This window comes from Gadus morhua, chromosome 13 (genome assembly GCF_902167405.1).
Source record: "Gadus morhua chromosome 13, gadMor3.0, whole genome shotgun sequence".
Classification (NCBI taxonomy): domain Eukaryota; kingdom Metazoa; phylum Chordata; class Actinopteri; order Gadiformes; family Gadidae; genus Gadus; species Gadus morhua.
In genome coordinates, this window is record NC_044060.1 from 3,819,944 (window position 1) to 3,833,648 (window position 13,705).

The 13,705-nt window shown below is 44.9% G+C and overlaps 1 protein-coding gene across 1 annotated transcript; it reads right to left on the reverse strand.

The window, feature by feature from the left end:
- Positions 1-155: 155 nt before the first annotated feature.
- LOC115557370 (protein phosphatase 1 regulatory subunit 12B) lies at positions 156-12,321 on the reverse strand. Its single transcript, XM_030375132.1, has 7 exons — positions 11,967-12,321; positions 6,535-6,551; positions 6,180-6,363; positions 5,261-5,371; positions 3,047-3,100; positions 2,890-2,940; positions 156-671 (listed from the first exon to the last, which is right to left on the reverse strand). The coding sequence occupies exons 1-7, from the start codon at positions 12,087-12,089 to the stop codon at positions 585-587; spliced, it is 627 nt and encodes a 208-aa protein (XP_030230992.1). The 5' UTR covers positions 12,090-12,321; the 3' UTR covers positions 156-584.
- Positions 12,322-13,705: the final 1,384 nt, after the last annotated feature.

Here is a 13,705-nt window from a genome sequence, read left to right on the forward strand (position 1 = left end):
AATACATCGGTTGGCTGGTATTGGAATCTGCCTAAATGTTAGTCGATATATAAATCAAATAACGGGAGATGCATCTTTATTTTAATATAGGGCGATATACACCGGAATAGATATAAAACAGAGACATTAAACCTAATTAGTAATTCAAACTTTGCTTTGTTTAAACATTTTATTAACAACAATATATAAACTCTGAGGGTAATATTCCTGTAGAACATCCCTCAATCGAAGGCCTCCAAGGTTAGATGCCAGTGGATATTCTTTGGGTGGGGAGTGAATACGTGATGCGTTTGACTCGTTTGAAGTGAACTGTTAAATAAAGACCCTCTCACGTCCCTTAGGCCAACAACACACACACATGAACGTGAACATAAACAACGACTCAATATGAAATACTGCTACTTTGTGCTTCCGGCCTATCAGACACACACACACACACACACACACACACACACACACACACACACACACACACACACACACACACACACACACACACACACACACACACACACACTTTCAGAATGGACCCCAGCGCTGAATGCATGGTGTTGATGTAGAGTCGGTAGAGCGATGGCTGTCTGTTATTTGGACAGTTTGCTGATGACCCGGATGAGGGCCCCGTTCTCGTCTTTCAGTCTCTGGTTCTCGGTGCTGAGGTCCGTCTTGGCCTGGGGCGACACCAGGCAGCGGGGGGATTCAAACACACCTCAGGACACGCACATCAACTCATACATTATCACACACACGCACATCAACTCATTCATCATCACACACACACACACATATATCAACTCATACATTATCACACAAATATAAACTCAAACATTCTCAAGCACACAACAATTTAAACAGATAAATTCTCACACACACAAACAAATATAAACTCAAGCTGACACACACATACAAATTGAAATGTATAGATTCTCACACACACACACACAAATATACATGTATACATTCACTCACACACACAAAAACAAACACACACACAAAAACACAACTCATACATTTGCGCATAGACACTCACAAACACACACAAACTAACCCACGCACACAATAACACTCGCCAACACACGCATACACTCATGAGATTATCAACCCACAGCATATGGCATTCCGTCGTCGCCTCTAAAACAAACACTTCACCTACGGAGTCATTAAGCAAGACAACACTACGCCGGAGGACTGCAAAGCTGAAGGAGATGGACACGCACACGCACACGCACACGAGACACAAGAGACAAACAAACAAAAGAGCCTGACATGGGCGCTTGAATTGTTTTGCTCAATAGTGGAGTGTCTATTTCCAGACAGGCGTCCGTGGTTTATTGAGCCCACTGCCTCCCTGATAACAGCACTGTGTTGTTTGGATTCCCTCGGGGGGCGGTGGGGGAGACAACACACATTTGTGCTGAAGCATGACTGCAGAGGGACACTCAGGCTTACCCCTGTGAATGTCAAAGCACTCACGCTTTGCGCAGTCCGCTCGCCTGAAGAGAATAATGGTGACAAGCGGCGCGGGCCGACCCCGCTGACGGCTAAACGCCACTGCACAGCGAGTACCAGTGCTAGCTCGTAGCGTAGCGTAGCATCAATGAACACATTTATCAGCAAGTACCCTTGCTAGCTCATAGCATAGCTTAGCATCCGGTGCTAGCTCATAGCGGAGAGTAGCAATGGCCATATTTATCTGCAAGTACCCGTGCTAGCTCATAGCATAGCATAGCATAGCATCCGGTGCTAGCTCATAGCGTAAAGTAGCATCAACGGCCATATTCATCTGTAAGTACCCGTGCTAGCTCATAGCATAGCTTAGCATCCGGTGCTAACTTGTAGTGAAGAGTAGCATCAAGGAACACATTTATCAGCAAGTACCCATGTTAGCTCATAGCATAGCTTAGCATCCGGTGTTAGCTCATGGCGTAGAGTAGCATCAATGGCCATATTTATCTACAAATACCCGTGTTAGCTAACAGTGTAGCACCAATTAGCCCCATTAATCAATAAGTGACGGTGCTAGCTCATAGCATAGTGTAGCATGAATGGACACATTTATCAACAAGTACCCTTGTTAGCTCATAGCGTTGCATGACGACCACATTTATCACCAAATATCGGTGCTAGCTCATAGCATGGCAGAGCATCAACAACCACATTTATCAAGCACCAGTTACTTAGTGTAATCTATAGTGTGCAGGCTTGCCTTATGCCTGCCAAGTTCTTCCCCAATTCGCCTAAGGGGGAATTTAACTTCCACTAGCATTGGTGCGAAAGGCTTAGCCCATTACACTATCGGAAGGGGTTTACAATCCCAATAATCAAGTGTTTGTATTTGTGTATTTATGTTCTGTTTCTTTGTTCTTCTGTGAAACTTGAGCTCATTTCAACCATTTTAATTTTGACTAGCTCATAGCATAGCATCAACGGCCTTGTTGCTAAGCTACTGCTATATCATCAAGTACCAGTGTTAGCTCATAGCTAACAAAAAAACAATAATCTACCCTGTGCCCCTAAGATGAATGATGTTCTAATTACAAAACAATCAAGTTACAGCATGTAAGCTCAAAGCTCAAATACCGTAGGATAAGGGACTATATTATCAGCAAATACAAGTTAGCCCACAGAATAGGATCAAAGGTCAAATTAATCAATATGTGCCAGTGCTAGCTCATAGCATAGCATAGCATCATGGTTTGCATTTATAATTAACAGAACAGTCATTGTTAAGTAAGAACATATAAGATAATGGAACATTTATTATGTTATATATTAATTGTAAGCATCAATTAGACAAAAAGAAAAATCTGTTTTTTTTAAAGCAATGAACGTTAATTACAATAATTCATACAGACAATTCCCCTTCAACCTATGTTATATTTGAATTACCTTTAATTCCTCCTCCATGTCGGATATTTTCTTTTCTAAACTTTGATTTTCCTGCAGAGGAGAAAAATACAAAAACAGATGTTAATTACCTAAACACTATTCATAACTCTGTGATTCACCACAGCACAGTGTTAATAAAGGTTGTTCAAAATCCAACCTTCTTCTCCATCTCCAACATGTTGGCGGCTCGATCGGTCGCTCTCCTTCTCTGCTGTAATAAGAACAAACAGAACATCAACGCACATTACTTACAGCGCCTCCTACCTATGGAGCTCGTAAATCTGCCCCTTCTGGTAGACCCACATGGGACCTCTGAGATTGTAAAATATGAATGTGTTTCAACGGAGAGAAAGTAATTATTTTCTGGTCCCTGTCTTTATATGCCCTGGGTTACACATATGTTGTTTGTGGATTTAAATTATATTTTTTCATTCAAAGAAAACAAAAACAATTCGTGAAGAAGTTTTATAGTGTTAGGTTTTGTGTGAGGCCGCATTGTGAACTACAGCTCTTCGCTGCTCTCGACGCGAATGCTGTACGTACGTCACCACCACTCTGGTACAGACATGGCGATCTCTCTGCTCCACTTCACTGCTTTTTTCCAAGGGGAGGATAACAGCATCGAAAGAGGTTTAAAACCATTATAAGTTGGGGCATGTGTAGATTTTCAGTTATGCGCATGGGAAGATTGTCGGCCTTGTCCATGCCAGTCGCAGGGAGCGTGACGTCACATACGAGACATGTAGTCTTTCTCATTGTGTTTTCTCTACAGCCTTTGACTAAACAATAAACGGTTAAACTCATGGCATGAAAAATTATCATTTAAATCCACAAACATATGTGTAATCCAGGACATATAAAGACTGGGACCAGAAAATAATTACTTTCTCTCCATTGAAACCCATTCATATTTTATGGTATCATATGTCCCATGGGCTCTACCGGAAGGGGCATGACTTCGCCACTCTATGGGTGTCTACCGGAAGGGGCAGATTTACGAGCTCTATTGCCGGAAGCCTTGTAACTGCTCACATTCTCACAATATAAATATGATGAGGGTGTAAAATACATGAAAGTGAATCCAGCCAGTAGTTCAGTAGGTTCATGATGGTCGTCCCTAGATGTTATTTGTTGATTCCGCTGTTATACGGTGATTCCGCTGGTATAGCGATGCTTGACCCTTATCAGGGAACACAGCGATAAGACACATTTCGAGTGAGCAACTATGTGGTTGACAGGAATGCACCTGGAAGACCTCTAACATCTATTGGTCTTGTTTGAAATTCAGATTAAATTCCCCTAAACCTGTTTTCACAAAATCAATGTGCTGTTCATCAGACAGCCAAAGGGGGCGACAACGTGCAGCTGTGTCTTTTGCGACCTAAAGAAAAATGTGTTCATAACACAACATGACTCATAAAGACAAACTGTGGCAGTAAGTCTTCTGAAGTGAAAACGGTTTTGCTGCAGTCATTATTATTATGTGTCCTCAGGTCAGAATGTTCAACTTAGTTTTGTGACACTTGACATCTTTGTATACTTACTCCGATACTTTGATTGCTTTGCCTATTCTCAGACTCCCTTTTTAGTGGCTGTAAAGCTTCTACTAACTTCCTTAATGAAAATTACTGGTGATGACTCATTCATTTTTCCTGAAGCTAAAAAATAAATGCTGAAATAAATGTTCATCTCCTGTCTATTGTTAGAGTTGGTCTATTTATCATTGTGTGTGTGTGTGCGTGTGTGTGTGTGTGTGTGTGTGTGTGTGTGTGTGTGTGTGTGTGTGTGTGTGTGTGTGTGTGTGTGTGTGTGTGTGTGTGTGTGTGTGTGTGTGTGTGTGTGTGTGTGTGGGTGTGTGTGTTTTCTGCGTGTATGTGTGTGACAATCTAACTTTAACGGCACAGACACTCTCCAGCCACGTCAGGAGAGTCTCAAAAATCCACACATAAATACAGACCAGTTCACAAATTAAAAGCATCTTGTAAATTCAAGTTTAACAGTTTGTATATTAATGTAACAACATCCAAATTAATTTTTCTGAAATTGCAAATATTTTATAATTGATACATTTATGGATTTATATTACACTTATTAAAAACAAGACACATTTGTGTATGGATCAGAAATGTATTTGTGAAACTTATTTTTGCTTAGGGATTTACTTTGCATTAATACATACCGATATCCATTTGTGTGTGCATTGAAATGTATTTGTGAGAAGAGAGTAATTTATATATAAATCACAAAGTACATTTGTGAATCCTTCTCTGTGCTTTCATCATTAATGAGAAATGTGTGTGTGCGTGCGCATGTGTCTGTCTGTGTGTGACCATGTGTGTGTGTGCGCGCTCAGTGTGAGTTGTGTTTAAACCTGTTGTCCCGTGACCCTCCCCAGCTGGCTCTGGACCAACGCCAGCTCCTCCCTGCTCGTGTCCAGCCGGCTCCGCAGCCTCCCGTTGGCCGCCACCGCCCCCTCGTACAACTGCAACACACACACACGCACGTACGCACGCACGCACGCACACGCACGCACACGCACGCACGCACACACAGACGCACATAGGCACGCACGCACACGCATGCACGCACACACACACGCACGCACACGCACGCACACACAGACGCACATAGGCACGCACGCACACACAAAGACACAGACGCACATAGGCACACACACACACACAAACACACAGACGCACATAGGCACGCACGCACACAAAAACACAGACACACAAAAACGCAAACACACAAATTAAAGGAACACCATCTTGCCAACTGGTGTGAGGCTAATTAGCAATTGAAAGACAAACTGACCCCTGATGACATCACAGGGGGGGCTGTCATTTGAGATCTCACGAGAAGGTACACTTTGAAATGACTTGAAAATAGAGGCTTTTTAACATGCTGCACTTGTTTATTTGGGTGTATGTGTGTTTTTGTGTGTATGTGTCTGTATTATTGTGTGTGTGTGTGTGTGTGTGTGTGTGTGTGTGTGTGTGTGTGTGTGTGTGTGTGTGTGTGTGTGTGTGTGTGTGTGTGTGTGTGTGTGTGTGTGTGTCTATCTGTATGTTTGTATGTGTGTGTCTGTGTGTGGGTATCTGTCTGTGTGTGTGACCCATATCTGATTACACTGTGACCCACATTGGATAAAAACGTTTGTTCAGCGGCTAGTCTAAAGTCTAAATAGGAACCGCATTGACAGCTAATCCAGTAAACACCCGATAAGGACAATGGGTCTCTGATGACGTGTTCACGAGGTCAAAGGTCACACCCGGAGGGGCCCCACTCACCTTCCTGAAATCCTGGCCCGCCAGGTCCCCCTCGGCCCTCCTGCGGGCCGATGGCCGGCCCTCCCGGGGGGAGAGGTACGGGTCCGGCGAGGCCCCCGGTCTGACCCTGGAGACGGCAGGCCCCAGCGAGTCCGGCCTGGGGACCCCCACAGAGTCCGGCCTGGGGACCCCCAATGAGTCCAGCCTGGGGACAGGGTGAGGAAACTAATGTCCATCGTGTTCCCCAACGTGACTATCGATCAGGATTTGTTTAAACATTTTGATTTTGATTTTGCATTACATCATGAGTTGTAATAATGTGTGGAAAACAGTGACCTAAATCAAATAATATGGATTGAATAATGGAGATATTTACCTTTGGAGTCTCTCTTGCTGAAACAGAAAACACATTGCCTACGTTAAAATGCATGTCACATAATTGATTGATTGATTGATTGATTGATTGATTGACAACCAATGAGCTGTATGATTACTCTTCTCACTGTGTGATGTTTAAACACCACCTCTACCTCAGTGCATGCGGCCAGAGTCGGGATTCAGGGCTTTCTCCATAAACCCAACCAAGTAGTTGAGTTTCCTAAACCTAATCATGTAGTAACGTTTCAAAAACCTAACAAGTAGTAATGTTGTCTAAACCTATCTATTTCAGTAGTAAGTGTCTCTAAACCTAAATAACTAATTACCTTTCCTAAACCTAACTAAGTAGTTATTTTTCTTAAACCTATCCAGCAGTTGTGTTGCCTAAACCTAACAAAATAGTTAAACTGCCTAAACCTTAAAAACCACAAAAACATTGTTATGTTTCCTCAACCTCAACAAGTAGTTGAATGTTTTATTAAATGCAACCAAGTAGTTGTGTTGTCCTTCCAACCCTTTCCCCAGTCAAGTAGTTTAGTTGCCAAACTTAACTAAGTAGTTGTGTTGCCTAAATCTAACTCAGTAGTTGTTGTTCCTAAACATAACAAAGTAAAACTGAAAATAAAAGTAAATGTGGTCCAAAAAGAATACAGGACACGAACCCTGTTCAACCGTTTTGTTTGACTGATTCATCCACCCAGACCTCCTCTCTACATAAACCCAGTCTCTGTTAATACCACCTGCCTTCCTGACTCCCTCCTGCCAAAAAGCTCTCTGGCACTGAGATCTGAAGGCAAACATCTCCGGTCTGCTGACGGTGCACATATACAGTAACACACAAGGAGGAACAAACCTTTATGGAGAGGAACATAGATCATGCATGGTGTCGTCTTTGTTTTATTTATTACATGTTTACAGTACTATCCCATGAATAATTGTCTATGGGCCTTTAGACAGCAGTTTGTTAACGTTTCAATGTCATTCTTCTTAAAGGTTAAAAACGACAGACAAATACAAAAAAAGTCATTGTGACCGGAACTTTAATTCGGTTTAACATAAACCCTGTGCGGTTGTTTATAGCCATGAGTGGTGTCACAAAATACCCCAGTGGAAGTACACATCTCTCACTTGAAGAGCTGTTTGAAACACTGTATCAAAACAAAGTTATAGTATGTCAACTAGACCAGAAACACAAAGTGTACTTTAGGTAATCTACCCCTAAAATAAACACTCCTACGCTGACAGCCCTCTAACGTCTAACTCCAGGAAGCAGGCTAAAGAAGGACATGAGAAGGAGTCTCTTAAATTAAGGGAGCAGCGGCGATTACAAACACAACCAAAGAAGGTAAGGTAGCAGAGAGAGCGAGAGAGCGAGAGAGAGAGAGAGAGAGACTGACTGGCTGGAGCAATTTGTTTGTAGTAAAATAATCGGAAGATGACAAATGAGCAAACATGCAAACCTCCCCAACTTGACTATTGTAAATGAACCGTAAAAAGTCTTGCTCGGAAATCTTTGAATCTCGTTAGAGTGAGTCGTTTCAGGTGGAGAACGGTGGAAGCGAGAGTGAGAGTTGGAGAGAGGAGTTCTGGCAGGAGTGTGTTGTGTCGGACCACAGAAAGAGTAGCTCAGTGTTATCTAAAGATTTGGCTGAAGGGGGATTGAGATTTTCCGCTTCAGCTCAACTCTTCAGAGGGCAAGACTTCAGAGCGAGACAGTCGGCACTCCTTGAGTGAGACTTGGTTAGGCACAATAACAAACAGATCGGATCAGGCCACTGGGAAAGAAAATAGCTTTATTTCTCTGTAGGCATTCTTTCTATTATGTTGTCAGACACGTATAATAATAATATTCAGACTGTCAAGGGCAAAAACAAGCACTTTTAGAGCCAGTACATTGATAGACGTCATAACCCCAAAGAATTACATCGCAGCCAAGTTTGTGGATTACGGCTGCAGCCTTCTTGCTGAGTACTGGACCAATTAAACAAAATAGTTGTTTGCTTTAGTCCCTTAGAGCCACAATGATGATAGGAAACCTGTTGTCCAGATTGCAAGATCAAATAGTTATCCTTAAAGTGCGTTCGAATGAAACAGAGAGACAACAGAGTTGTGACAATGACGCCCAAATATCTAGGAAGTCGGGGTCGCAAGACTTTTCAGACACAGAATCAGAACAGAAGAACACTCAAACCCACGATGACTTTGAGCCACCTTGAGAGAGCCAGGGCCTAGCTCCTGTGTTATCACCGAGTGCTGTGTCAACCCGTTACCACGGAGGTGCATAGAATACAAGAGAGAATGTTTCCACCGTGGCACCACCTCTCTGACCAGGCCATCCGTGGCCGTTTGATACACACTGGCAGACAGACGGACGAAGAACAACGTCTGTCCCGGCCCACTGTTATGGAGCAGAAGCAGGGATCACCCCATCAGAGGCCTTTTCTCCCTGGACACTATTTCCCAATCCCATTTCTACCCCTTACCCCTTCCCCTAACCCCTCCCCCTTGTTTTGAAGGGGTAAGGGTAAGGGGTATGGGGTAGGAATGGGATTGGGCCTAAGGCCCAATCCCATTCCTACCCCTTCCCCTTCCCCTTCCCCTTCCCCTTCCCCTTCCCCTTCCCCTTCCCCCTTCCCCTTACCCCTTCAAAACAAGAGGGAGGGGTAAGGGTAAGGGGTAAGGGGTAGGAATGGGATTGGCCCTATTTATCACAACACACTGGAGGGGCAGGGACGTTTCATTCACGTTTACATTCAGGGCGTTTAGCAGACGCTTTCATACTAAGCAACTCACAATAAGTGCATTTTTCAGAAGAAAGCGAAACAATATATGGCTACATTAGTACAGTAAGGATTTTCATAGAACCAAGTGCCAAGCTCTAACTATCGCTTGGTTGACCCATTCCCCGTTGTAAACTAAGATGGCTAGGATAAGATGCTGCTAAAACAATGCTTAGTCATTTTTTTAAGTCCCAGGACATACAACATACAATAAGTGTGTACATTAACTGCCAGGACGTACAAAATACAATAAGTATTTTATTAAGTACAGCACATTAAGTGCCAGGAAGTACAACAAACGTCCTGGCATACGTTTATGCCAACAATCAGTATAAGGGGCAGGCAGGGATATTAAAATGGACGGCCGGTTTAGAATAGAGCTTCGCTTCACAGGTTCCTTGCCAAGTTGGGGCCGTTATTTATGTGGTTCATTCTATCATCCTATTTATGTAACATCATTTAATGCTGCATGCTGTTTTGAAACCGCAGATTAATCACACGAGCCAAAGCAAACAAGGCAGCTTTTTCTTTAGGATTTGAGAGCAGCATGGTCTTATTTAATCGACTCAAATAAACCTGGGAGGACTTCCCGCAGTCCATCTCACAACGTAATATCACATGGCTTCAACCAAGCTGGCCGCCCCCCCGGATCCTAACAAAGTGAACGGAAAAACGCTGAAAGGGAAGAGATGGGACGAGTGTGTGTGTGTGTGTGTGTGTGTGTGTGTGTGTGTGTGTGTGTGTGTGTGTGTGTGTGTGTGTGTGTGTGTGTGTGTGTGTGTGTGTGTGTGTGTGTGTGTGTGTGTGTGGGGGCGTCTGTGCAAAGGAAAGAGATGGGACGAGTGTGCATGTGTGTGTGTGTCTCTGTGTGTTTGTCTCTATGTGTGCGCGTTTGTGTGCATTTGTGTGTGCGTGTGTGTGTGCGTTTGCGTGCCTGCCTGCGTATGCGTGTTTGCGCATGTCAAGTGTGTGTGCGCGCTTGCATATGTACGTGCGTGTGTGGTTGTGTGCGCGTACGTACGCATGTGGATGTGCGTGTCTGTGTGTGCGGAGGTTGGATGGGGGGGATGAGGATGAAGAATAACAGACAGTGGCTATAAAAAGTGTTGAGACACAACGTGTAAATAAAGGTTCTCTCCGTTGGAATTTCAAAGCGCCGTGAGTCACCGCTGGACTGTGTGCCAGCGGTGGCGCAAACAAACCCGCCTGATTAACGAGTGCTCATCAGTCATCCCGCTCCAGACTGATTAAAGCTACGGTGCCTGAGCGGGCCAGCGTGGTGCGCATTCAAGGTGGACCGGAGGAAAAGAGTACCGGCTCCCAATGAGCTTTGTGCCCCGACTCCTTTCGGCGACTTCCTCAGCCTTCTTAAGCCCAGCGTGGCACCGACCCAGCAGAAAGTTTGGTCCCTGCTCCGCGCTAGCCAGCCAGCTCTTTTAGCTCTCTTTCTAGCTATTTTCCCGAGTGGAAACTATGAGCATCTCCCCCGGGATCAGGGGAGGGGTAAACAAGCATAAATACTGATTTATACCGTCCCAGAAAAACGTTTCCGAGGCACTATATCGCCTCTTCTCCTCCTCCACATCTTCAGATCTCTCCTCATCTCTCTCTCTCTCTCTCTCTCTCTCTCTCTCTCTCTCTCTCTCTCTCTCTCTCTCTCTCTCTCTCTCTCTCTCTCTCTCTCTCTCTCTCTCTCTCTCTCTCTCTCTCTCTCTCTCTCTCTCTCTCTCTCTCTCTCTCTCTCTCTCTCTCTCTCTCTCTCTCTCTCTCTCCCCTTTCCAACTCTCTCTCTCCCTCCCTCCCTCCCTCTCTCTCTCGCGCTCTCCCTCCATCTCTCTCTCTCTCTCTCTCTGAGCACTTGGCCGAGGTAGACAGAACCTGCTCAATACACATTATTCTCCCAGTTCCTGTCTCTGTCTCATAGACTCCTCCTTAACAGCCAAATATCTAATCATATCTTTACTTTAAGTGATGGGTTTACAAACCAAGCTACCTATTGCTTGGAATAATAATAATGTTTTTTTGTTTTTCTAATCGATCTATCCATCTAATTACGCCCGGGTTCCTCCCAAATGCTGTCCACATCTTCGCAGAGATGCCGATAGGCCTATTGGTTGGTGAGTTTGTGTAATAACACCCCAGGGTGGGAGATAGCTGGGAACCAGAACTCAGTGGCTTGGTTTGACAACAAAACACTTCAAACTCTGTTTATTTATGCTCGCTTTGGCATTTCCTGCAACTAAACACACACACACACAACTCATCACATGCAATTGAAACATGCATAAATAGGCAGACATACACAGGCACACACGCATGCATAAACACACGCACACACACACACACACACACACACACACACACACACACACACACACACACACACACACACACACACACACACACACACACACACACACACACACACACACACACACACACAAATAAATAAATACATGTGCGCATACACAGACACGTTGCACACACACATACACAAACACGCACACATTCACTCTTTAAAAGGTCACGATATCACACACACACACACACACACACACACACACACACACACACACACACACACACACACACACACACACACACACACACACACACACACACACACACACCGGCAATGAGTGAGCCCTACCCTCTGGCTCCTGCTAGTCGCGTGGGGTACAGTTGTTGAGTCCAACAGGGTCGTGCTGCGCGTCTGATCCTGGTCGGCCGAGAGAAGTGAGGACATCCTTGTTGCGGGCTGCGGGCCATTCATTTAGGACCCTTTAAACACATATATCCCCTCGGGGTCTCCTCCTTATTCCTCAGGCAGGGAGGGAGAGCGGTGGGAAGGCAGGACGCTCAAGGACGGATCTGCCGTGCACACCGGTTCTCTTGCGACCGCGGGTTCATCTGCGACATGGTGGTGGTCTCCACGGTGATCGAGAGGAGGGCGGTGGGATGGGACGGCGGAGTTGGAGCACTGGGATACAAGTGTGAGAGAGTTGAGGAGGAGGAAGCGGAGAGGTCAGGGTGGAGGGGAGGAGGGGGTGAGGGGGCGGGCTAGAACGTGCAAGAGGACAGCAGGAGGATTTGACAGCGGGTTCAGAAGAGGCCCGTCAGGGAAATGAGCGCTCGTTGAACATTGGACGAAATTATGTTGGCATGAAAACTTTTTGATTACGTTTGAATTATGCATAGATGTAGTGAAAACCGTTAAACTTAAAAACAATACATTTGATTCGCTTTATGGTATCTGAATAATGTCGCCTTAGGCGGAGTTCTGTGAGCACAGTGAATGGCTGGGGGATGTGTCAATCTCGCGCTGCACCTGCAGCCAGCTCCCCCCCTCAACTCCCGCCCCAGCTCTCATCAGCCAATGGATAGCCTCGACCTCTGACATCAGCTGTGATTGCCTCGGAGAAGGAAAAAAAATGCAGCGTCAGAAGAACTAAGGATAAGGAAACACTGTTGGGATAAGGAAACACTGCAGCATGTCTGAACGACCGAAGTCATGGTCGATGTCGAAGGGGAATGACCTTCTGTGGGGTTCACTGCTCGAGGATCTTAAGCTCTAGACCACTAGACGCAAAGTTCACCCGTGAGAATGGGACGGACTAGCGTTACCAGTGTCTCACAGCGATACCAGTGCCTCTCACCCCACCCGTTACAGTTGCTTCAGGAAGATGGAGATCCTTGCAGTTTAGACTAATAAATAAAGTCAGTGGACTTGCAGTTATCTCCAGAACATGAACCTGCACTGAGAAGGTGAAGCGGCGCCCGCGCCGTGCAACCTCCTGAGATGTAAGCTTGATTTGTTCTCCAGTCTTGGTTTTAAGAGATTTGCATTAATATAATTTAGTTCCAGGTGCTAAATTTGGATTATTTGGAAAATTACTTAATTTAGCGTTTTGTAAATTACCATATTCTTCGTTTTATTATTTTTGCTTTTTGTTCTTAACTATTTCTAGTAGTTTGTTATGTAGATATGTGCACACAGGGCAGGGGCTAAGTGATTGACACAATATAGTTTGTTCTAGTAGTTGGTTGGCGATCTGGTTGCACCGAACAATCCCATTAACTTTAGTTCGCCACCCCGTCCCTCACCCCCATCGTCCCCGCGGGGAACCCCACCTCTGCTTGATAATGATTAAAAAAATCTCAAAGTGTGAGAAACAGTGTTTCACGGGACAGCCAGCGTCATGTGGGAATTGATGGCGTCTCTGCCGAAGGAAAAAGCCCCAAACCAACTTTTATGTGCGACATGAAATCTTTAGATGGAGTGCAATTGATCCCTTTGTCATTCTAGCCCCACCACTGAGGGATGGACCACTAGCCTCACCAGGACCGCCAGAGGAAGCGACCGTAGGTTGGATCATTCATTCTGTGTTA